At 40.8% G+C, this 24,747-nt stretch overlaps 1 protein-coding gene across 4 annotated transcripts; it reads left to right on the forward strand.

Moving 5' to 3' along the window:
- The first annotated feature begins 608 nt into the window (after positions 1-608).
- LOC137125912 (uncharacterized oxidoreductase YjmC-like) lies at positions 609-8,939 on the forward strand. 4 transcript variants are annotated; one of them, XM_067502143.1, is made up of 12 exons: positions 632-1,765; positions 2,058-2,090; positions 4,264-4,412; positions 4,604-4,792; positions 5,269-5,330; positions 5,464-5,517; positions 5,659-5,757; positions 5,836-5,971; positions 6,073-6,191; positions 7,047-7,142; positions 7,422-7,532; positions 8,263-8,939. In XM_067502143.1, the coding sequence occupies exons 1-12, from the start codon at positions 1,758-1,760 to the stop codon at positions 8,326-8,328; spliced, it is 1,122 nt and encodes a 373-aa protein (XP_067358244.1). In that variant the 5' UTR covers positions 632-1,757; the 3' UTR covers positions 8,329-8,939. The 4 variants fall into 4 exon arrangements, with proteins under 4 accessions (XP_067358247.1, XP_067358244.1, XP_067358245.1 ...); XM_067502146.1 differs by lacking the exon at positions 5,464-5,517 and having other exon boundaries at positions 609-1,765; XM_067502144.1 differs by lacking the exon at positions 2,058-2,090 and having other exon boundaries at positions 745-1,765.
- The last annotated feature ends 15,808 nt before the right edge of the window (positions 8,940-24,747 follow it).

The following is a 24,747-nucleotide window of genomic DNA, read 5'->3' on the forward strand; positions in this document are numbered from 1 at the left end:
ATGGCATCAATGGTTGTGTAAAAGATATTTGTTTGATATTTAGTTCAAGGCATTTACAGAGAATGGACATTGGAGAAACAATATAAAAGTCTAATTGAAAGGTTTAATTTTTTTAAAAAAAGTATTAATCAGGGTTTTTCAGTGCAAAATTTTGAATTTTTTTATATATTTGGGGGTGAGTTTGTCTCTCAGGTACTATTTGCCTGATCATCAGATCAGATAGCACAATATCAGATATGATGCCGTTTACCATATGTTTATAAGTCTAAAAGATATTTTAACCACATTAACTGCTTAAACCTACATGGATTGATGTGGACAATCAGGAATCATGTCATGTGCATCTTTTAGAATCTTTATCTTTGCTGGCAGATCCTCTCAAGCTCCGTCAGGTTGGATGGACCTTCGGATTCCCTCGTCAAATGTTGTATGGGTGCTTCGGGTCTGTGCTTCGTCTGGGTCACTGTGCTTTAGGTCATTTGTCTATTTCACAATTCCTAAGGCCACTTTATAAATGCTCTAATCTGTTACCGCCCCCACCCCAGTGTGAACAGATCAAATGCAGTCTGCACTTCAACCTTTGAGCGCATCCGGTCAAAGTACTGTCATGTAGATTTGTCCAAAGTAGGTCTTTGACTATTTGGACAAGTCCAGGTCGTACAGTGACGTTTAGTGGCCACACGTCGTCAAAGCAGCTTCAGCTTTAACCCAATACTGATCATCCTGGTCCTGGATCAGGCAGCAGTTTCATAGGGACACGGCAGCAGTTAATCTTTCCATTCACTTAGGTTAATTGGCGTCTCTAATATGCGCACATGCACGAATGGTTGTCTGCTGTCTGCTTTTCCTGTTCTAAAAGACCCTGGTGTTTGAAAACACTTCCGACAAATGTTTGCAAACGTTTGACCGCCCGCAGACGCCGCACAGCGCAAATCAGCTTATCATGCGTCTCCTGGAGATGCGCGTCCGGCTCTGCGTCGTGCGCAGCGAGGAGACAGGAGCTATTTACGTCCTTTTTGGTTGCACAAGAGCGCGTATATGGGCTGATTAAAACGTTGGTCAAATCACAGGATCTGATTTAAACGCTGGCTTTTCATTTTTATTTTACAGACAAACAATCAGATACGTGTTTATCTGTGTGTTATTGTTGTTTTTAATTAGCTTGTTAAGTAGATATTAAGATTCGTCTTTTGGACATTTTCTTTCTCTCATTTGCTCTTGTCACATTTTGCTTGGTTTCCCAACCTCCCCAACCAAAACAAGCCGTAAATGCTCCTCAGGCGCAACATTTAATTGGAGATTCATCCACCGAGACAAAGATTTAGCCTCCTACGCAGAAACGGCTAAATGCATTTATTTACTTACATAAAGTCCCTTAGAATTAAATTTAAAAAAAGGAATAACACACAGAAGTGAACTTTAATAACCTATGTAATAAAATAAAAAGCACATTAACCTTTTCTTTACAGTGATTTGTACGTCACGGTAATTATTGTTTTGCACAACTTGTGTTCCTCGAAAGATGACAGACGTCTGTGGGATGAGTCCCTCTCCTCCAACACGGCCCAGTCACAGGGTGTTCTGTGCCACAGGATACCTGCTGGACTTGGTAAATAACTCTGGGCGTTTCCAAACGCGCTCTGCCAGGCTTCAAAAACAAGGTGGCGGAGTTGCCTCTGATCATAGCCATCATCAGCAGATCATCAGCAGATCATCAGCATCCCAGCGAACCACCAAAGACCTGAAGGACGATCATCATGAGCAGGTAAGAACCTTTAAATGAGAGAAAAGCATGGATGATGTAGAAGCCGCATGCATATACAACTGAAACATTTTAATGATGATAACAATAAAACCGATCGACATGCATTGGCACTGTTTGCACATATACCGTTTTGAGGGTGTTGCACTTTACTCTCTGGTTAGACAAGGAAAACTAATTGTAGATTTATACATTTTCCCATCATACCTTGACATTAAAAGCTTATTTAATTATTAATATTTACCTAAATTCATTTCCACTTTATTTACTTCTCAATCTCTCACTTTTTACGTAGGAACAGCGTCCAACTGTCAGCAGATAATGTGATGTAATGTGTGTTTTTCTTTTGCAAAACTCTGTGAACTGTCACATGTCTGTCAAATGTTTTATGTAAACTCATTTTGTACTTCTGAATATGAAGGCTTCACATATAGTATAAAGCTTCTGCCACTGGAAAGCTCATATTTCATCCCATCCCTGTTCCATTCTGTTTACTTTGTTTCATCAGAATCATCCACTCTGCTGTTTATATGGAGTCTGGTGATGACTAAACATTAAACCAGTTAAGCCATAGTAAGGATTAATAACAATCTGCACAGCCTGTAAAATAAGTCATGTTAAGGTTTCCCAGATTAATAATTCGGAGCAAGAAAGCCCCCACAAACACACGCTGTTGCACAAACTCAAGAAGAATTCTAAGTTGACTTTCTCCTTGATGTGACATCATTTATAATATCACCTATCTGGGTGCATTTTAATAGGTTTTTATGTGTGAATACTGGACTATGAATTTGCACTCTGACTCCTGCTCACCACAACATTTAAAACCCCCAGTGTGTCCATGTAAGGACGGGTCCCTGACGTGAGAAGGAAACTAGGGTAAAGGTCAAAAGTGATGTTTGATATCATCGTAAAAAAAAATGTAGAAAAACCAACATAAGGCCATTAAAGATTCTTGGTTCACTGAGGGTTTGCATGGAGAAATGTGCATTTTAAAGCAGAAGCTCCTGTCATTTATTAATTGCAGTCTTAATGGTATTGGTCAAATAAAAAACACATTAATGTATAAACCTACAATCAAGACATCTACTGGATTTCTCACTTCTGGTAATTAGGTGTCAAACTGTAGGTAGGTCTTAAAGCTTGGCCACATGTACAGAGTTTACTAAATTAACATGCAAGAAGTCAGGGGGTCCAGCAGGAACATCGGAGGACGAGTTGCAGCCTTGTTGTTGTTTTTACAGAACACAAAGAGAATCACCAGCAAACTGCCAGAATCTAAAGCAAAATAATCACTATTATCATTTTGCACTATTATCGTCATTCACTTAATGGATCATTTTCGGTAATTACTAAATTAATTGTATCCTCCAGATGCTAAAACTAATATCTGTTCTGCTCACCTTCGATTGCTCTTCAGCCTGCAGCTTGCATTAACTTGTGAGTCTGTGCTATAGGCATCTATTGTCCCAACATTATTAATAACGCGTATTTCTTCATTCCAAAACATGTAGTCAACATATTTTTAACAAACAATAATTTGATTAAACTGATAAACTGAGAATTGCCATAAGTTCACCAGAGATCCTACGCATGCACAGTTGACTGGCAACGATTCAATGAAGCGTCATTTTGGAGCATGTGGGAAAAGGTTTGTTAAAAATATGTGACGAATAACTATATCACCCAGTGGAGCTGTGTGTCTGGCTGACATGTTTTCTGGACAATACTGATTTAGAGCACAGACAAACAAACTAATCTAGGCTGTGTGATAAGGACTAACCAGTGAGTAGAGAGGATTCAGTGTTGGTTGATGGCCATATTTATCCTTTAAGCTGTAATATATCAAAGAGACCATTTAATAATTGCAGGTTTACTTTGACACAGAAACTCACTGACAACACTTTAACAAAGAGAGGGAACAAAAATTCCAAAGTACGTGTTGTCCACCCCGGTCGTCTATTCACGCGGCTCAGCATCAATTTGTAAAGTCAACACAAAGTTTGGTGTTTTTGTTTACCATCATTACCAGATCGTTACTGCTGAACTCACATTTGCAGTGATGTTACCCGTGGGTTTGACTGCTGCAGTCTTAAGTATGTCGTCCATGGGGGAGGGGGTTGTGCAAAGATAGACTTGGGTCTTTGAGTTTGCATAGAGCGGTCCATTCGGCCAAATTCCACAAAATATGACGCAACGACGGTTTTACCCGTGTAGTAGGCTACTTTGTTGTAGGACGTAATTGGGTTTGTTTACTTTTGCTTTTTATGCTAAAGGTCAGAGCTGCTGTTGTGTTACCGAAGCCAACGTTTGCCAACAACCTTTGTGCTGACTTGGCTGACTTTTTTTCTGGGTCTTGTTATACGTCACATTTGATTTGCAGACATTAGAGTAAAAAAGAGGGCAGGTAATCATCACTTTAAACAACCTTTAAGTTTAGGTTTATCACACTTGCATCAGGGCACAAAACAATGCTGATTGAACATTTCCTGTCTGTGCAGGTGTCTGATTAGCCAGGTGGAGGTGCAAGACTTCATCGAGAGGTGCATGATATCCGTGGGCACCAAGCCGCATCATGCCCACAGCCTGGCAGAGGTGCTGGTGGAGGGGGACCACAGGGGCCACTACAGCCATGGACTCAACAGGATGGGTCAGTGGGGGGCAAACTTTTAATATGCTTTCTGAAATATAAAACAATTCACGCCTAAGCAATTCACTATGTGGTTTTCCAGATAAAATATCATCTGTGTGATACACTTATTTTCACCTTCCACCCCTCAGCTGGGGTCTTTTGTCCTGTGACTTATTTTAAACATGCATGTTGTTCGTGTTTGTCAACAGACATGTATGTGAAGGACATCCAGACTGGAATCTGTGAGAAGTATGGCGAGCCACTGGTGGAGAAGGAGAGTGCAGCCACTGCCCTGGTGGATGGGAAGAACCTGCTGGGTCCTGTGGTGGGAAATTTCTGCATGACTCTGGCCATAAAGAAGGCCAAGGAGGTGGGAATTGGCTGGGTGGTAGCTCACGGTGAGTCCAGACATTTTATAAACACAATAACTGGGACACATTGCGATTCAGTCCATGTTCATCATGCCGATTTCTTCTAAATTGGTTTTTCGTATTATCATCAGGTTGACACACACACTTAATGGTTCGCTCTCATAAACATTTTTAAATGTTGAGTGTTTAGATCATGTAACAGGGACTTCATGGTGGCAAAAGACATCAAAGCAAACAAAATGCGATGCGTGTGGCAATGTTTTTATGAAGCTGTAAAATGTGAGGTCATACAGAATTCAGGGGGGATTGTTGCACACTGACTGTTGTTCAGATTGATGACTGACTAAATGCTAATTAAAAGGTTTTGTCACTAAAGAATTTTTACATGTTTTCTTGACTTTAGTGAAAAAAGCCTAAAAAAAATTGCTAAGTTCAACGAACAATTGAAATCAATTTTCACTTCTTTTTTACTATTACAATGAATTGCCACTTTTCATTTACAGGTTCCAATCATTATGGTATTGCTGGATACTATGCAATGCAAGCTCTGAAGGAAAACATGATTGTGAGTAATAGTAACATCGGGCTCTTTCTATCATTTTCAGTTCAGCTTTAGTCATTTAATTTGAACAAAAAAGTAATGAAGGTGAAAGAACTGTTTGCCTGGACATTGTAATTCTATAAGTTCATCCCCACAGGGAATGACATTTACCAATACATCCCCACTGGTTGTTCCCACACGTGGTAAAGAGGTAAAATATTATTGCGATATTATAAACGAGTTATTATGTGCTCTAGTCTAATGTTAATGATTAACAGACGCATGCATGGAAACATCAAGAATTATGTTGAAAATGTCTTCCACGCTCAAACCGTGACTCTGGTGTTTGTAGTGCACTCTGGGCACCAACCCGCTCAGCGTGGCAGCCCCCGCTATGAACGGAGACAGTTTTGTTCTGGACATGGCCACATCAGCGGTAGCAATTGGAAAAGTAAGAATAAGTTTTTGGTTTGTTTTAATGCTAAACGTGTTACTGTTTCGTTAACTTCTTCTTTTTCAACGTGCACAGGTGGAGCTCTACGACCGACGTGGAGACCCCATCCCTGAGGGCTGGGGTTGTGACGCTAAAGGACAGTTGACAACAGACCCCAGTAGAGTCCTGAATGGAGGAGGACTGGTGCCCGTCGGCGGCAGCGAAGCCACCGGTCAGAAACCAGTAGATTGAAGTGGGAACATTGAGTGTGTCACTGAAACGCCAACATTAAACAGCTGAAGTCCATTAACGTCATGTCTCTGTTGCTCTCAGGAGGGTACAAAGGCTACGGTCTGGGGATGATGGTGGAGGTGCTCTGTGGTATCTTGGCTGGTGCCCAGTACAGCAAACACATCCGCACGTGGAAAGAAACAGGCCGTGTTGCCAACCTGGTACGTTTGTTTTCTTTGTCTGCTTTGTGTTCAGCAGAGGACATACTGACCTCTTCTTCTTAGTAGCTTTAGCGATGTGCTCACAGTTAACCTCCGTGTCCTCTTGTCTTATCGTCTGTGCAATCTGAATAATGAAACAGCTGGAATCACTGGAATTACTTCTCCTGCTAATACAGATCTTTTAGACATCCGTCCAAGAACTGCTTCCCACAAACGAGACTGTGTCCCACTGTGCAAACATTTATTGAGTTTATCTGTAGAACAAATATAAAACTCTAAATTTCCACATTAGCCCAACAGTTGCTCCTCTTGTAGTAAAAACCTCCTTATTGTTGTTGGATCCTCACTGCAAATCAAAGTATACTAAAAACATTTACAGTAACTTTGAAAACTTGCTGAATATTAATGTTAGAAACTGTAGATCTTTAGTTTAAAGGACTTTAAGAAGAGATCATGGCCAATGTGAACAGATGTTTTTCAAGTTACAAAGTGTCTAAATCACTGTTGTAGTTTATGACTGAGTCCTAAACTCCAGTTTGTGACTGTTAGGATCATGGCCCAGTCGACTAAACAGCCGGATAATTTAGTTACCCGACACTCAAAGTGTGGGTTACAACACAGTAGAAGATTAGCTCATCAGGAACAATCAGTTCTTAGTCAAAAAGAGCAGCCTTGTCACCAAACAGCACTTTTGGGAAAATATTTAGACGTGAAACCTCAGTCATTTGACAGCCCCTCTTATCTAAAAGATAAGCTCAATCAGTAGCTCTGACGTAAACTGTTTTACATCACAGCTCTTTACTGTTTGCATTGGCTCAGTCCGCAGTGTTGTCATTGTCTGTTTGGTGTTTTCAGGGTCAGTGTTTTGTGGCCATCAACCCAGAGAACTTTGCTCCCGGGTTCAGTGATAGGATGTCGGACCTGCTGTCCATCCAGAGGGGGGTGCATTCAGTGAGTAGACACAACTGACGCAATGTTGATGTGCAGTCGCTTCAGGAAGTATTCAGACCCCTTCACACTTCGCACGTTTTTCGTGTTGTAGATACAATTTTGAAATAGCAAACACTGAAATCTTTCAGTTGAAGATGTTTCTTCTAAAAATACACTGAAATGACCCTTTAATAAGGCCGACAGGGACAGTTGGCCTTTTTTTTTGCAGGAGTTAAACTGTGATTTAAAACAAGATGAACTTCATGTTGTTGTTGTTGTTGTCGTTGCTGTGTGTTATAGGCCAACCCTGACATTCCTGTGTTGGTTGCCGGAGATCCAGAGAGGATGCACATGAAGAAGTGTGAGGAGATGGGGGGGATCCCCTACCACATGAATGTCGTCAACTACATGGTAACTTAAAAAAAACAGTTTATCACACTGTCAGTTTATTACATTAGGTTTATTACATTTCTTTTCACAATCTCCTGATGTTATATTGTTTTAGACCAACAATTACTAAGTTTTAGATACGTTTTTTGGCAAGAAAAAGAAGAAGAAGACTTTTTATGTCTGTGTTACAGCCAGCAGCTTGTTAAAGTGGATTCAAGTGACAGTTGACCTGACCCTCTCTAAAGTTGATTAAATTTACTCACCTAGACCCCTAAAGCCTCTAAAACCCGGTAATTCAACTAGTGTAACAAGCTGTATCTCAGTAGTTATATACTTGCATAATGGGTAAAATTGAAAAGGCAGATTCTGTGTTGAGTGGACCACTAAAAACATATGTGAGTAATTTCCTTGTCACCTCAGTGACAACAGAAATGAAGAAGTAAGACCCCAGCCACACCCTCTTAAACACCCCTATTTTTACAGATTGAACAAATGTGACAGAGGCCTTCAGGGTTTCTGGTAGATTGGATTAGTTACCCCTCAGAGCCAGGCTTGCTGTTTGCCTCTGATTAAAGTTCTTATGCTAAGCTGAGCTCCCCGGCTGCTGTAGCTATTCTATCAACCTGCTCATCGAAATCCGAAGGAAAGCACATAAGCATGAGTGAATTTCTGAAAATGTCAAAGAACTGCTTCAAGGAGAGGCAATATGAAATTGATCTAACTTTACTCTGTTTTTTAAAACTTTCTGCAGAACCAGTGTGCTCAGAAAATCGGTGTGAGCCCACTGCTGCCATGTGACAAACTCATCTCCAATTAGTCAAGATTCCCAGCATCAGAAATCTGCTGCAGACGTTTACACTGTGCAACTTTGGAATGCAACTGTTTACGCACATTATTACACATATTTAATATTTCAGTAATTTTACCAGATTCATCAGGTATTTTGATCTATTTTATGAAATCTATTTTGTAAAGTTTCAATTTAAAAATGTCAATTGCCAATAGATTTGTGAAATAAATTAATGGATACTATATCAAGATATTGTAACATTAAAGTAAATGTTTTATTTTTGTAAGTGACTTGTTGAAATAGATTTTTTGGCTTGTTACTGCTGCTCCTCTGACAGTGAAATGGGCACATTCTTTGTCCAAAGCTGCTGTAGCTTTACGTCTGCTGGATGTGAATGAGTTCAGAAAGTTAATGTGGTGTGTTGTTATTAATTTGACAGATGGCTCCAACTCTGTCGCAGAGCCAGCTCAGCAATGATGTAATGCAATTTACCCATTTTTTAGCGCTGTGACGCACAAATAATTTTGGAGCATTTTACATTGATTGGAAGAGGGTCTTCAAATCCTCTTTTTACATTATGATTAAAGAACATTTTATTGTCTGAAGTGTCTCATGCAATAAAAGCATAAAAATCCAAACCCGTTTCTTCTTTGCATTAGTATTGTTGTTTTTTGTGTTTATTTATCATCAACATCTTAATGTGCAACGGGAGCGTTACAATCCACAACATGGCAACATGACCCACAGACTTTTTCAATTTTGCATTTGTCAAGTTTGTATTCCAATGTGCAATTCCACATCATGTGCACAGACCACAAGGTGAGCGGTTCGATCCCCGGCCCTGGCTATATGTCGAAGTGTCCCTGGGCAAGACACTGAACCTCTAACAGCCCATTCCCCTCCCCAGCTGTGCAGTGCCGGTCCAAGCCCGGTAGAAATTGGGGATGGTTGCGTCAGGAAGGGCATCCGGCGTAAAAACTGTGCCAAATCAACATGCGGACAATGATCCGCTGTGGTGATCCCGAACTCACGGGATAAGCCGAAAGGAGAGTAGTAGTGCTTCTCAAAATGTTAAGTAGTAGTTTATATAAATATTTTATGTAAAACACAGGCGTTACTATATGCTTCAGCATCAGTATTGTTTTCCTAAGTTTATAAACTTTTACTTTAGATAGAAAGTTTCTATAAGTTTATTAATTAACAAATTTGCAGTCAGTGCATCACGGAGTCGAAGGGTATTTTAGCTTATGTGTAATATTTTTCCACCACTAGATGGAGACAAAGTATGAGTAAACTCGTGGTTCCCCAGTAAAGCCGGAGATGTTGGTATGGTGAGCAGTTATATTTAGGCATGTTACAAGTTATTTTATGTTTACCTCAACCTTACCTATCAATTAGAACACAAAACTGTGTTACAGTTGTGTTATAGCCATGAACATGGTAAATTACTGTGTGTAAAGCAGACGTGTGGACAGAAATAAAAAAATCCCAAAAAACACAATGATGTAAATTAAGATTTTTTTAAATTCCACGATGACCTATCAGAACGTTGATATATTTAGTTTCATATGGAGGAAACTAAAAGAATAACGCACGTGGCTGACAACCACTTCAGTAAAAGGCAAAAGTTATGCCACATAAAGAGAAATAACCAGCACATGATAATATTTTATTATCAAACCAGCACACTGATAATAAAAAATTATCATTATTATCATTATTATTGGTGTTGGTAATATTAACAAGTCATATATTTATTTCTATTTTAACATCATTTGGTACCATTTAACTAATAGTTAAACATAAACACCTATATATGATACAACTTGTAAATTTGACCTTTCAATAAAGATCAATTTACACCTTGCACAACTCATTCGTAATTAAAATAACTCAAGGAAAAATCTCTACCAGAGGCACAAGGGCGACGGGGGACTGGGCAGTGACAGATGCCCAGATCAGGACTTTAATCTCCCATGCCAAAAGTCCTGGCACTGGGCCCCGGACCCTGGATGTCTTGTTAACACTCGGCCAGCTGCAGACAAAAGAAGAGAAATCAACAAATCAATAGGCTTTCAGCTCCACCGGGGAAGGGAAAGGAGGTGGTGGAGTTGTGGTGGGAGTAAGTGTGTGATGGGCTGGGCTGGGCCAGGTCAGTGAGTGGGTTTAAAGGGGATGCAGGGAGATTAAGGTTTCACTGAGGGGGAAGGCGGGTGTGTGCTGGGTGCAGGACTCTGCTGAATCTAAGGATTAAGGGGAAGAGTCTGAGGTGTGTGTACTTGGATGGATGGTGGGGGTCAGATCTGCCCTGGCCTTGGCCTGGTGCCCTTGTGAGGATTAAACAGGGCCCCAAAGGGCGCCGAGAGCAGGGCTGCTAGCCAGGATTAAGCAGATTCTAACAGGTGTTTTCTTTTGTGGCGCAGAGGACTGAACTGTCCATCACACACAGAATAAACAAGTCATGAAGTGACCAGCTATTATTGATGAGACCGGAGATGTCAAAAGGGCAGGACGTGTGTGTGTCTGTGTGTGTGTGTGTGAAAAACAGGGCTCCAGGAAGTGAGTCAGAGTCAAAGTTTACCACCACAGGTAGTAAACAAACACACTTTGGGTGAGAAGTTGACGTCCTGATGCAGCTGATCAGTTGTTAGCAGCTCTGCAGGGAGGTGGTGGAGGACATTAGTGTAGCTGCTGGTGGAGACACTCTTTCAGTGCAGGTTTATCAGATCAGAAGGGTTTGAAAGCCACAGGGAACGTCACTGATGACTTTCACTGAGATCACAAACACACAACCCAGAGAACTGTGTGTTATGCAGAACGCGTCAGCATGGACCTGCATGAGAACAGATGGAACTCAAACTTCGTACAATCTAAATGACAGAGGTTAAAGAACGACCGCCTCAGATTGATGGTTCCAAATTTAAATGGGCGCTCCCCCAAATCATACTTTATCCTAGTAGTGCAGGCTATTTTGGTCATATTTGCTTACATTTGAGATGTTATGAAGCCATTTCATAAGACCCGACACGCTTGCGAAATCATAGTATATTCAGGCCTGATCCTGATCTTGATCTTTTCCAATTATGCTTCAGATATCGACAAGATCCACGCCACTATGCGAAACCAAATAAAATCACATTTATTGCTTAAAAAAAAACTTCCTCCCATCCGCATCAGTTCAATGCATTTTATTGTTGTTGTTTTTTTGCCTTTTAATCTTAATGAGAAGTGCATTTTAAATTGTTTTACAGTTTGTGTTGTTTTTATTTAGCACAGTGATTTTGGGTTCTATGGGAATAGAATTAAAACATGTACAGACTTAAATTATGGAATTTAAATAAATCCAATTTCTGGAAATGATCTTCTTTTTGGACAACATAATGCAACTTTACTGTCTACTATGAAATCTACTACTGAAATGTCTACTACTATAGCAAAGCTGCTAACGAGTAGATATCCGCAATCTGGAACATTACAGAATTTTAAAAGAAATTCTATTAAGTGGGACTTGAACTTTTTATTAAATGCTAGTGAAAACACTGTGGTCAGGAAGGTGTGTATATGTGTGTGTGTGTGTGATGATAGACAGAAGGGAAGGGTGGAGTGATGGAGAGAGTGGGAGGAGAGCTCGAAAAGCTCTGCTGCTCTCCTGCTGGGTCTTTAATGAAGTGGAGCGACTTCCTGGTTTGTTCCTCCCAGCTGTTGTCCCTACAATGCCAAGATATTTGGCCTTGGCTCTTTGTCCTCCTTGGGATATGCCTCCAAATGACCAAGTGAACATGGAGAAATAAAAGCAAAGCACCTGGTGTCTTGTTCTCTCCAACTGTTCGGGAATGCAAACGTCTCTCCATCTGTTGCCCACCTTATTAGGGTTTTGGACTGGGGTTGATTGTTAGTTCTGGTTAAAATTCAAAGCGCCATGAAGATGCTGGGGTTTGAACTCAAGGGAAGATATTGGATATTATATAAATGCTATAAGTGATTTTCCTCCTTTGCCTTCCAACGTCTTGTGTTTTATGTTGTATCTCATTCATAGGCTAAAATTTTCTTTTTAGTCATAAAAACAAAACAAAACAAGCAAACAAACAAAAAAATAATACATTTTGATTTTTTTCTGACCTAAGTAGCTTTCCCAGGAATTAATTGGTGCCAAAAAAATGGCAACTGGACAGTAGTGACAGCAAAGAAGCTCATCTGTTGCGTTTGACTGAACGATGTTGATGGTGTGGTGTATTACTATCTGCCTTCAAGCCAAATCCACTGGTGACTGAAAGCTTTGTAGAACAAACTTTGCTCCTCAACTTCCATCTTACCAAAACACTGTTGAAACCTTCTGTTGTATACCATAGCATCAACATCTGGGTTGTGGGCTTTGTCTTAAGTATAGTCTATTAAAGTGACATGCTGCTAACAGTGTGAAAGAGGGAAACGTGCCAGTGTTATAAGCTTTATGTGTGAAAGAGCTTTTTACAGGAAGCAGCTGGTTAAACTTTTGCTCTTTTGGTCAAACTAAATTCAAACAGGAGGATGACATTCATTTGTTTTACTCTGTGGTGGAGAGTGGATTTCAATTTCCCTGGTGTGATATCATGGCCTCCAGTTTCCGTCTCTGACACCTGCATGTCAACAGGCAGCAGAGGTGTTAGGGTGCCTTTGTCAGTCTGTGAATTTAACAGTTGTCTCCATATGTTATCCACTTAGGATAATCCTGCATCCACTTAATTCTTTCTCACTTTCTCTTTATTTCCTGTCGTCGCTTTTTTTTTTCGCTAACACTAACACTAGCATTTTCTTCTTCTTGTTGCCCTTTCTTTGTCTCGCACACAATCTTGTGTAGTGCTGTTTTTAATTAAAAATCGAGGTAGAAATATTTAAGATCCAGATGAGGATGGGTGAGGTTAAAAAAAAGGAAAAGCGAGTATGGATGCAGTCAAAGAATACAACCAGCTACATCCATTTCCAATAGAAAGCATGTGCACAAGTCTAAAACTTAAATTCTACACACTCTGAATACTTGAAACTGACATAGTAAGTAGGTTGCAGACTTCATGTGTGGTTTTGATTTGTAGACTTATAGGATTATTTCCATTTTTAATCTGTTCTTGATGAACTCTTAGTTGGAAATGAAAGTTCAGACACATCTCATCCAATCTGATGCGTCTTGAGCGGATCTGTCCGATAAATGATTAATTTAAATTTTTTTTAAATTTTAATTTAAGTAGATTTGTCATTATGTCTTTATGAGTTATAATGAGAAAACAAATTGCAAAAATTGTGCGAAACGTGAACGAGCCTGAAAACATTCAGGATCATTTCTGGTCAAACAGCATGTTTACACTGTTGTCTGTTGTTCAGTGTCTTCACGGTGAACATGCTACACTTACACAGTGTAATTGTAGTGCTTCCTGTCAGTGAGGCACTTGTTACAGCAAAAGTCCTATTGTGACGAAAAGCTCCTCCGCATTCTTGCATTTGCTCCATTTTTGTGTAACTTTTCTCACGTCTTACACAGACATCCTCCCAGGCTACTGGAATATGCTGGCAGAGTTAAACCCTTCAAATGGCTCAAACTCCCTCCCGGCTCCTGTGAGTCGTGGAGATTTCGTCACTTGCTGGACCCAAAGTCAATGTGGACCCCATCCCATACTCACGGGAAGTGATGTGTGACGCAGGGCGTCACCGAGCAGCGGGGTGCTGTGACTTCACGCTGCACACTGGGATCACATTAAGGACGATTGACGGGTTCCTGCCATGTCCTGTTATGAGGTGACAGGTATGACACGAAGCAACAAATAGTCATAATCTATCTCCTTTGACGGCAGTTATTGGTCAGCAAATCTCTCAGCAGCAGCCTTGTCACGCCAGAGAAAAGAACAGATCAGTCCACCGTTCGCTAGCCAACTGCTAATTAAGAAGAACCAGAACAATAAGAATGATTTAAATTTCCTATAAATCGTCCCAGTTTGGGTTTTAGATGTTTTTCTTTTTTTTATTCAAAATCACACAAACCTGAAACACAGGGTTTGAATGAAACAGACATTGAGCGGGAAGGTGGGGTGGAAGGCAGGGTCCGGTTGCATCACGTTAAATGTAGGATCCAAAGTATTTTTGTGCACTTAACAATTTTCTCTTATATTCTCTTTTTTAAACTATATACACTGATTTATTGGGATTATAACATAGTATACTCTACTCAAAAACACAATTTTTGCTCCTCAAATTAATTCTGCTGAGAAAAACAGCATAAAATATTTATATAACACTGACTGTTCAAACAAATTCTACACAAAGTGGGATAACCTCAAAGCATGACAAGCTTTTGATCACATTTAAGTCACATTGTAGCCCCTTCCTGCTACATGACACCCATTTTCCTTTTAGCTTTGAGGTTTGCAAGTGTCTTTTCCCTTCAGATAAAGGTGCTACATGTGTCAGAGTGACTTGGTTTACTTCAACCCTCTGGGCAAAGAAGCTGTTGCCTACAGTGGAGAGGATTAGAAGCTGGATCCAGGCAAGAAACCGAACCTAGACACGCTCACAGAGGTGGCCCCCAGCACACAGGGGATGCTCTTCTCCATAAAGCCACCTGCCGCCCAGTTTAGAAGTTTTCAGTGGTGAGTGAGCAGGCTTCTAATGTGTGGCAACAATAACAGGTGACAGGTGAAGGAGGGAGGGGACAGTCATTGAATGTGTTGGTTTAGGGGCTTTTAGTGCAGTGCCTGGGGGCTCAGTGATAGATGGGTACAGCTGAGATAGTCCTGGTTGGGTGGAAATTGATCTCAAAAGGGCCAGGTGGGGGCAAGATCTGACCCCGAGGTCAATGACCCCCAACAGCCTTTTCAAGATTCTGTATTTATTATTGCAGTGCAGGACATTTTATCTTTCTAAATTTTGACCACCACTGTTTCGGTGAACATTATTGTGTGTACTACAAAGGCAGTGATGAAATTAGATTTTATGGACAGCTGTTTGTAGTTAATTATAATATGAATTATTTGTTATTTAATAGTTTCTCTATCAAGCATCAAGCTTTTTTTTTTACTAACTAAGTAAACTAAACACAATAGGAGTATTTATTTGTCCTCATTAACCGTTACAAACTGCATGTTTAATTTAAAAAGAAATATTTCTAACCCCCATTGATTTTAGTTGCTTGCCTTCTCCTGAAAGGTCACAATGCAGAGAAAGACATTCTGAGGAAACGCTGCATTGATTGTCCAATGACAGTGGTGCTCTCGTTTGTGATGCAGTAACGTCCTGATAAACATTTTAGCAGAATGCAGATGCTCTTTACTTAGCAGGATAAATACCATGAACAAAAAAAAAGTGTACATAACATTTGGCCTCTGTGCCCTTATTAGTAGTTAACTATGTGAATATAAGTGAATGTGTGATCCTGTGAAAAATATAATTGTTCAAGAAGATATTGATTCCACAATTATTAACATTATTTACTTAACATACTGAAAGTGTGTGATACCCCTGTGATGAATACATGAGCTCTTGCCTGTTAATATGATGATATATAGTAGGAATTTTCGTTTTCCAAATACGAACAAAACTTTTCACTAAACCATTGAAAAAAGAAAATCCAGGCTGTGTTCAACCTAATTTCATTTGGAAAAAAGAAAGTAATTTTCTTTTTTAAGTTTACATGTCAGCACAGGATGGAAAAAAAGCACAATAGTTTCACCTCCGTCAGTTAGGAGGAACTTAAATTACACAAATTTCTTTTCTTCCATTAATTTTGCTGTTAATTCATTTACATTTTCATGACAGGAAATTACATAGTTGTGTCAGCTGGAAGGACGGTGGCATGTCCCAGATGCAAGACCACAAGCATACTTCCCATCCATTATCCATCTGGGGCCCCTACCTCCCTCCCTCCCTCCATCACACACACACACACACACACACACACACATCCAATCAATACCTCCACACCTCCTCCTTCTTACCCACATAAACACTTTTAGAAAAAGTAATAGAACAATGAGAAGAAATCGTGGTTCTAATGCCAACTAGTTTGCTGATAAACTAGCATAATGTTACATGTCATAATGGAGATGTCCTCACTCTCCCTCTAAATTCCGCTCTGGCTGTGACAAGAGATGCTTGCTTGAACCGTTAACACAGCTGAAGCTAATGTATGTTGCCACCAACACTATTAGTTAGAAAATTGTTTTCCATAAAGAGACCCACCAGTCTCGATAAGGTGGAGGTGCCCTGAAATTTGACAGAGGCGACTGTCTCATGCAGTTTCCTGTGTGATGTAAAATCCAATCTACTTTTTTGAAAGAAAATAATTGTAAATTAAAATTATTTTGGAAGATTATTGTCACTCCCTTTAAATAATGAGTGAGATGTCAACAAAAAGGTAATGTACACAAAGTTCATATATTGTGTCTATAACATGACATGTTACCTGTTTAACTGTTTCAGGCTGATGACATTATTAAAATATAACATCTTGATGCTTCATACCTGTTTATCCAGCTGCACTAGCTGAAACTCAAGTGGATACGACTGTATCCAAGGTCAGGCTGGAGAATGTTTAACTCCTTTCAGGGACATCATTTACTTTTTATTATTTTATTAAATGTTTCCATTTTCTAAAAAGCAAAACTCCAAGCAGCTAGATAACAACGTGAAGAAATCAAGATTTTCTAAAAAGTCCCAAATGTTATTAATTTGCCAAGTTGTTGTGAACACAGTTGTACATATCTGAAAGTCCTTCAGTTTTGTTACCACATTTTTGACCTTAACATGGAAAGAGGGAAAGGTGCTTCAGCACACATGAACCCAGAGTCCTGCAAAAATTATTTAATGTCTTGAATCTGAAATCTTGAACCAATGCTGCACACAGAACTGACCTTGCGCCAACTAGCAATCTAAAACCGAACGTACAAATAAAGAACTGCAGATGCACAAACAAATGACAAAGTAGGTGGAGAGTGATAATACAATCTGTAACTGATACCACTGTTGACTTAATCAATTGCAGCAACCAAGCCATAGATAAGGCTAAAATTAATTTCAGGTATCCACCTGAAATTAATGTAACCATTCGCTATCTAATTCATGGTCAGTGTAAAGCCCACAGTGTCTTGACAATTGTGCAAACAAGTCCATATTTATTTTGTCGAGTCTACAAAAAAACATGCAAGTAATCACTACTTCTTGGAGATACATCAGAGAGCCAGTTTCACGCAGCCAGGAGGAAGCTGTGGTAGCAGGCTTTTCAGCCATTCACAACAAGTAGTAACAAGGGGAAGACTGTTCATCTCCAGGTATGTTTTGTCTGCCATAGTTTGGGTCTGAAGTTGTGGCCAATGGGGTTGGGGGTGTTCACAGAGTGTCAGCTGGTCCTTACAGTGACACTACACTACAGCAACTCCAGTTCCTCTTCAGCCAACCACCACGGAGAGGAAGTCCCTGTCTGTTTGGTGCGATCGTCAGGACAGCTGGTGCCTGGGCAGCTGCACGGCTGCGGGGTGGCTGGGAAAGAGCCCTTCCCCGGCAAACCCAGGAGGGGCTACTGCATCTGCTCAGCTGTCGACCCCCTCACCCCCACCTCTCATCCTTCATAGCCTTCCCCCAGTGTCCCCTACTCCGTCAGCTGAGAACGGCGGGGGAGACAGCTGGCCGGTGCTGCCAGGGGAGGAGAGGATGTGTTTATGTTTGTGTGTACTGAATAGAGTGGGGGTCGACCAAGCAGGGATGACATCACTGCTAGAGGTGATGCATTAACGTGCACACATACATGCACTGCTGTGAACCTGTTCATTTACTGCAGCACCATCACCTGTTTAAAAGCAATGAAATGGATCTATTAAGGGACCCTTCATGATTGACGGATCTGCATGTTTGCGTCATGTAAATAACAACATGTGACTATGTCAATCACGAGCACATCAACTGTGAACTCAAAGAAAATCAAACGTTAGTTTAGTGTACTGTGTGTGTGTTCCCCATCCCTCGTCTTGTTTAGTCGGGACACACACAGCTTCCCTTGAGTTGACTTTTTCTTGTTGGGCCTTCCTTGAGCGACTGTCACCCTGGCTTTTCTTGTGTGTCCAGCGCAGTTGGCGCTGGCCAGACCCGTGCCGAGCAACTTTACAGCTGATTCAGCATGTTGAATCTGCAGCGAGAAGCCCCTCGGATCTGCTGTTCATCTTATCCTATCAGTGCATGAAATCCAAAATGGGCGTGATGAAAGCAAGAGGGCACACGCAGAACGCTCTAGTCATTTATCATATTCATCCCATCTGAACCTTACAAAACAAGCTTATTTTCGCCATGACGTGACCATCTGGACCGAAGACCAACTGATTAGCATGATTCCGTAGAGGCCCTCGCAGTGTGACATTACATTGTTCACATTTCTATATATACAGTTTGCAGTGTCATTGCCTCTCACACAGGTGCAGAATATACATGGCTTCACAGTGTGTTCAATTGCCACTTTTTGGCCTCGACCAACTTGACAGCTTTTATCCCCAATAGTTTTTTGATGTCGTGTCCTGTAGCATGTAACGTGTGCTCACGTGCTTTGTAGTGAAACATGGTGAGTGCATATCAATGCCCGATTAAAAGTAGTCGTGAGACATTTACTTTTTTTATTTCTACCTGAGTGATGGTTGCAAAAAATGTGCCCAGCTGTTCGAGGAATTTATGTGTCTTTAAAATCTGGAGACGGCCTTATTCTTCCGCAGGCAATGAAGAAGGAAGACTGGGTGGGGGTTGGGTAGATGTTGTTATGGGTGTTTGGGGGATGGGGGAATCCGGGGAGATTAAATGAGCAGAAGTCGAAGTCGAGGGGGGGTGGGGAGGTGGCTGTACTAGAAAGCAGAGTTCCTTTGTCCTTAAAAAGTCTGGCCATGCAAAGGTCAGGAGGGAAGGTCAGTTCAAGAGAGAGGTTAAAAAAAATGACAGGCTGATGTCATGGTGGGATCTGTTTTGTGATGATTATTTAAAAAAAAAAAAATCACCATCACTATGTAAATAAACTCTTGTAACCACATGATATCCGGGGCTTTAATCACAATAACAATCAATGAGGAAACGTTTAAGTTGCAATGAATTAGAAGAAAATGCACATGCTTAACTTCACTTTATCCTCAAGGATAAACAAAAATGTTTGCTTTGTGGGGAAAGTTGGGGATAAGAACAGAGGAGGGAGGGGTGGGTGGAGGATGGGGGCTATACATATCCATCTGTCTGGAAAATAAAGTGCAATCAGTTCATCTCAACTGTCATCCAACTATGGTTCCGTCTAAGTGACCACAGCCCATCTGCTCTGAACACGAAAGCTCACTGGTGACCGATGATTCCTTATTGATCCAGTGAATTGTTTAATGACCAACAAAGTCAATTAACTAACCATTTGCTGGGTGTTTTAATCGCCCTGGGCTAATTTGAGTCTGCTGATTAATTCTAGGTCCCTGATGATGCGCACAGACCTTGCTGTCAGTGGTGGGATTAGGAAAACAACAATAGACGACAGATGACTGACAGAGCACTGAGTGGCTTTGGAAAGCCGTGCTGATCTTTGTATTGTAGGTTTTAATGAGCATATTGTGCCAATAGACTCCAAAAATGAACTGGCCATATTGCTGTAATTCATACCGGAGCATTACTGGAACATATTGTACGATTTCTTGTTATTTTTGTGAGGTCAACCTTATTACAAAACAAAAGACTGACAGGCTGTAATAATCCTGTCACATGTAACACTGAAACAAATCATTCAAATCCAAACTGAATTAGCAAACCAGGACAGTCAAAGAAGTTTTAACCAAAGTCAAAACAGTCAGACTTGGGAATGTGGTCGTGCGCTACAGCAAAGTCTGACAAAGGGAGATTAATGGTCAGGCCAAGAGGGTCCAAATGCCAAAGTGACCCCCAAGATTGAGCACGTGAGAAGTGACACCCCAGTGTCCCTTTGAAGACAATTTAATATCAGCCTTTTTCTTCCTTAAGAATGCTATTTACTGTAATAAAGATTTAACAAAGATGACCGAGATTATAGGTAAACCATTAAAAGTAAATAAATAAATAAATAAACACAGCAAATTAAAATAGTGTATGTGGGCTGTGTTGATGGGAGCTATTGTATTGTTTCAGTTACCAGAGAGGAGGTGACATTCAGCCAAATGTTAACAAATAATATCCTTTTGTACACAAAACGTTTTCAAGGTAATTCTGCTGTTTGCCTTTGTTATTCCGCCAAAAAGTGGCTCAGCTTTGTGTCTTGTCCTTTTAGGATCTTTGTGTCCATGTCTGGCCTGTTTACCTGCAGAGAACGGATGCAGAATTTGCTTGAGGTGGTGACCCAACCCTCCTGTGAGTATTTTTTGTAAAAAGGACAAACCCACTCCCACGCTCATCCTTATACCCACCTCTGCACTCGTTGCCCTCTGTGTGTCAGGTGTCTGCTCTTTCTGCTCAACTGCTTTATCTCAGCGCCTGGTGACATGAGTGTCACTTTGTGTTATCAAATGCAGGCCTCTGCTATCAGCCCCCCTGAGCTGCGAGAAAGCCCCGCAGTCAGTGTAAGTGTGTGCCTGAGATTCCACACAAGAAGTTCCAAAGACTGTAACCTGTTTACTATTTCTATTTTTAATCGCCACGCAACCAATACAAAAAGATCAATGCATAAATCTGGAAGAAGAAAGTTGTCATTGGCTCACTTTAAGTGGATTTTTGAATGAATTTTTAGATGTTTACTCTAACATGGAACCTTTTTTAACATTATTTGCAGGACAATGCTAATGCTTTTTTTGTATTATTTTTTTGTTAAATGTTTTTATATTAAATGTTCCTTTAATTTGTCTGATTCATTAAATCCCCGCCTCTTTCGTCGGGATAAACAAACAATGCAGAATAATGTAATCCTTGATATAGCTTCAGGTGTAACACACTGTCATTCCTTTACAGTAGGAGGTTTCACACAAAAATCACATAACCACCCTGAATCGAGTTTGATGGCTTGATCATGTGTGTAGCCACTCAGCCAGCAGGAGGCGATATTTACTGTGAGTCCAAAGTGTTATTGCTTTTTTCAAATTATTGAATCTTCACCCAGATGCAAAGAGACCCACATTCACTATGGGGGTAGAAACATAAATATTAATATCTCAGCACCAGTGTGTCTATCTGACACATGATAAGCTAAAGGAGAAAGAAAACTGCCACTTTCAGCTGCGTGCGTCTCGAAGTCATTGGGCAGCTCATTAGGTTTTTCTTTCGAGACATTTGAGACATTTGGTTTAATTTGCCCGTGTACATTTCAGGTATTTTTAAAAAGTTACAGTCCAGTCTAATCAATTTAACTAATTTCAACAAATGTGAGCAGGGTACACATATTTAAACACATGCACATACGCACACGAACTAACACACACACACACACACACACACACACACACACACACACACACACACAGACACATAGGCTAACCTCAGTCCAGCAGCCCACCTCTGGTCAGCCACACCCTTGTAGGAGAAATGCCTCTTTGTATGTGTGTGTGTATGTGTACATGTGTAGATTGTGTGTGGATGGTACTGGTGAAAGACCACTCTGTGTAAAGAGGCGACTGAGCCATTTTAGTAGCACTTTTCATACTCGATGTGAAGGTAATTGGGGTTCATTTCCTGAAGGGTGTGTTTGTGTGAAGCATATCTGTGTCAAACATGTCTATGTGCTTGTGTTGCTTAGATCACAAAGAGCACCAAGCACCAAGTGAGCAGACAGTGCTACTATGCAGAGGCAGGATTTGTTTTTACTGGTGCTTGGTTGCTTAAACAGTCAAGACTAGCTGTGTGTGTGTGTGTGTGTGTGTGTGCGCGCGTGTGTGCATGCGTGCGTGCGTGTGTGTGTGTGTGTGTGAGTCATTTAGCACTGCACACATATACACAATTAAACGATAGCAATCTTAGTGGTGACCTTCACTGTGAGGGTCTCTGGAATTGGATGATGGATGATGCTGGTTGGTGTTAAGTTTCTGTAATGTCACTTCATTGGAACGTCTTTGGAAAATTATCGCTTGAGCTGACTCACTCCTCCACTAAACAACAACAGACCATATCAGTAAATTGAATTATCACACTGACAAACCCCTGAACACATCTGTAATATAAATCAACCAGAGACCACAGGGTCAGTGGTTTGACCCGCGGTGCCTCTTGGCTATGTGTCAAAGTGTCCTTGAGCATTTGACACTGGACCCTAAGTTGCTCCATGTGGGTCAGGTGAGCACCTTGCACGGTAGCCGCTGTCACTGGTGTGTGAGTGTGTGTGTGTGTGTGTGTGTGTGAATGAATGAATGAGCAGACCAATTGCAATTTGTCCTCCAGTAAATTGGTGGAATCTCGTCTTGGAAAAGTAAGTCTTTATATGATGACTGCAGAGCTGCCATGCAGGGTGCTGACCAACAGGAGCATCTTGGGGATCAGTGTCTCTATCTGCTGAGCCTCTGCAGCTCATTCAGCCATTCTTTCCTCATAGAAACCACATTCCATTGAATTGTATGCTTGCCTGAAGATCCATGACATATTTGTATATGCATCTCCTTTACTGTGAAAAATAGATTTTTTTCAATAAATAAGGCACAACTAATGTTTACCTAAAATGATTTTTAACCCAAACTGTTTCTGTTTCTTCTCCTGAGTCAGTGAAATATTTATTTCCTTCGGAACTGAACTTACCAAAAGGGGGCAGTAGAGGCCCATTTCCTTCCTGTCATGAGAGAGAGAGAGAGAGACACACACACACACACACACACACACACAGACACACAGTTCCGAGATTCCGAAAATCATCACTGCGAGGACCTGAGTCACAACAAACTAGAAACTTCTTCTTTTCCTTTCGCATATCCCCACGTAGTCATGTGTCTCTATCTAACCCTGTCCTCTGCATCCTCTTCTCTCATGCCTCTTCATGTCCTCTCTCACTACATCCAGAAATCTCCTCTTTGCTCTTCCTCTAGACCTCCTGCCTGGCGGCTCCAACCTCAGCCTCCTTCTACCGATATAAGCTTCAACAGGGGCCATTAGTCATTTGAGTCAGTTTACGTATATGAGGTTGGTTTGGTCACTCTGCTCCCACCTGAAGTAAACAAACAAACTCTGGCAAAATGTCTCTTAATCACTCAAACTGTCACCAAGGATATATCCAAAACATGCTCTATACAGTAGCAAACAGTGTGTGTGTCTTTGTTCTTGGAGGTGCTGGTGATTCTCAGATCAGTGCACTTTCCTGGTAATGAGCTGAAGGTCAAACACTTCCTCATATTGTGTCACAGCTGTGCTGATGGTGCTGCAGTGTGTGTGTGTGTGTTGGGGGGTGTGAGTGTGAAAGAGAAGTAGAGTGAAGAAAAAAATGAGTAAGTGCGGTAAAATATAAATGAAGTATGAAAATAGGCACAGAGTGAGTAAAAGTTAGGAGTGGCCCTGAGGCAGCCATTAAAGATAAGAATGTTTCAGGGCTGCACCAGGCGTGGTCACGGAGTGACTGACATGACCTGACAACCCGTAATGATAACCTGTGGTGAAATGACTGGAAGGAAATTTCACCTGTGGACAAGCATTTAAAACTTCTCACTTTACTAAAGAATGTAAGATCTGTCTGGTAAAAGGAGTAAATGGGAGACATACAAATGCACACACACACACACACACACACGTCCATGTAACGTGGCCGTTGACCTTAAGCTCATAAACACCACCTGTTAATAAACCAGTGTGTTTTGAGGATTCCACAAAGAAATGACCCAGTGAACTTGTTACCACCGAAGATGGTAACATGACATTTTAACGGACAACAAAAAAAGAGAGAAGAGACACTGTACACTGTAGACAGAAATGTGTGGGTTTGCCAACAATGTGCTGAAAAGGGCTTTTTTAAATGCACTACATCTGCTGCCCACAACTTTCACTTCTGCTGGAGGCTGTGAAGTAGTCACTTGTTGCTAAGAATAGTACATGACCTTATTAATAAAGTTAGTGTTGAATTTTGTATCATTAAATTATTGTGCGCTTATTTATTGTAGCACCCGAATTTCCACCCTGAGTGATCAGTCACGTGTTACAATACTGAGTTCAACTTGCATTGAGTATATCACAAGTTACAAGCAGGATGCATAGTTGTGTACTTTAGAGCAACACGCCAATTGTTGTAAAGATATAAACATGCACATCACTGGTTGAGGATTAGTTATGCTCAAGACCAGAAGTGCTTTCGTTTAGTGTTAAAGTGCAGTCTGACATTTTGTGGATATTTAAGCATTGTATAAACTGACTGTTGCATAATGATGCACCAGTAGATGAGGAAGGTGGTAAGTTGTCAAGTTGTCACTATACTTTTTAATATAAACTCTTATGTTTCTTTTGATCTAACCAAGTCATTTCTGTCGAATCTTTGCTGTGGTGTGGTTGTACCAG

This window comes from Channa argus, chromosome 4 (genome assembly GCF_033026475.1).
Source record: "Channa argus isolate prfri chromosome 4, Channa argus male v1.0, whole genome shotgun sequence".
Classification (NCBI taxonomy): domain Eukaryota; kingdom Metazoa; phylum Chordata; class Actinopteri; order Anabantiformes; family Channidae; genus Channa; species Channa argus.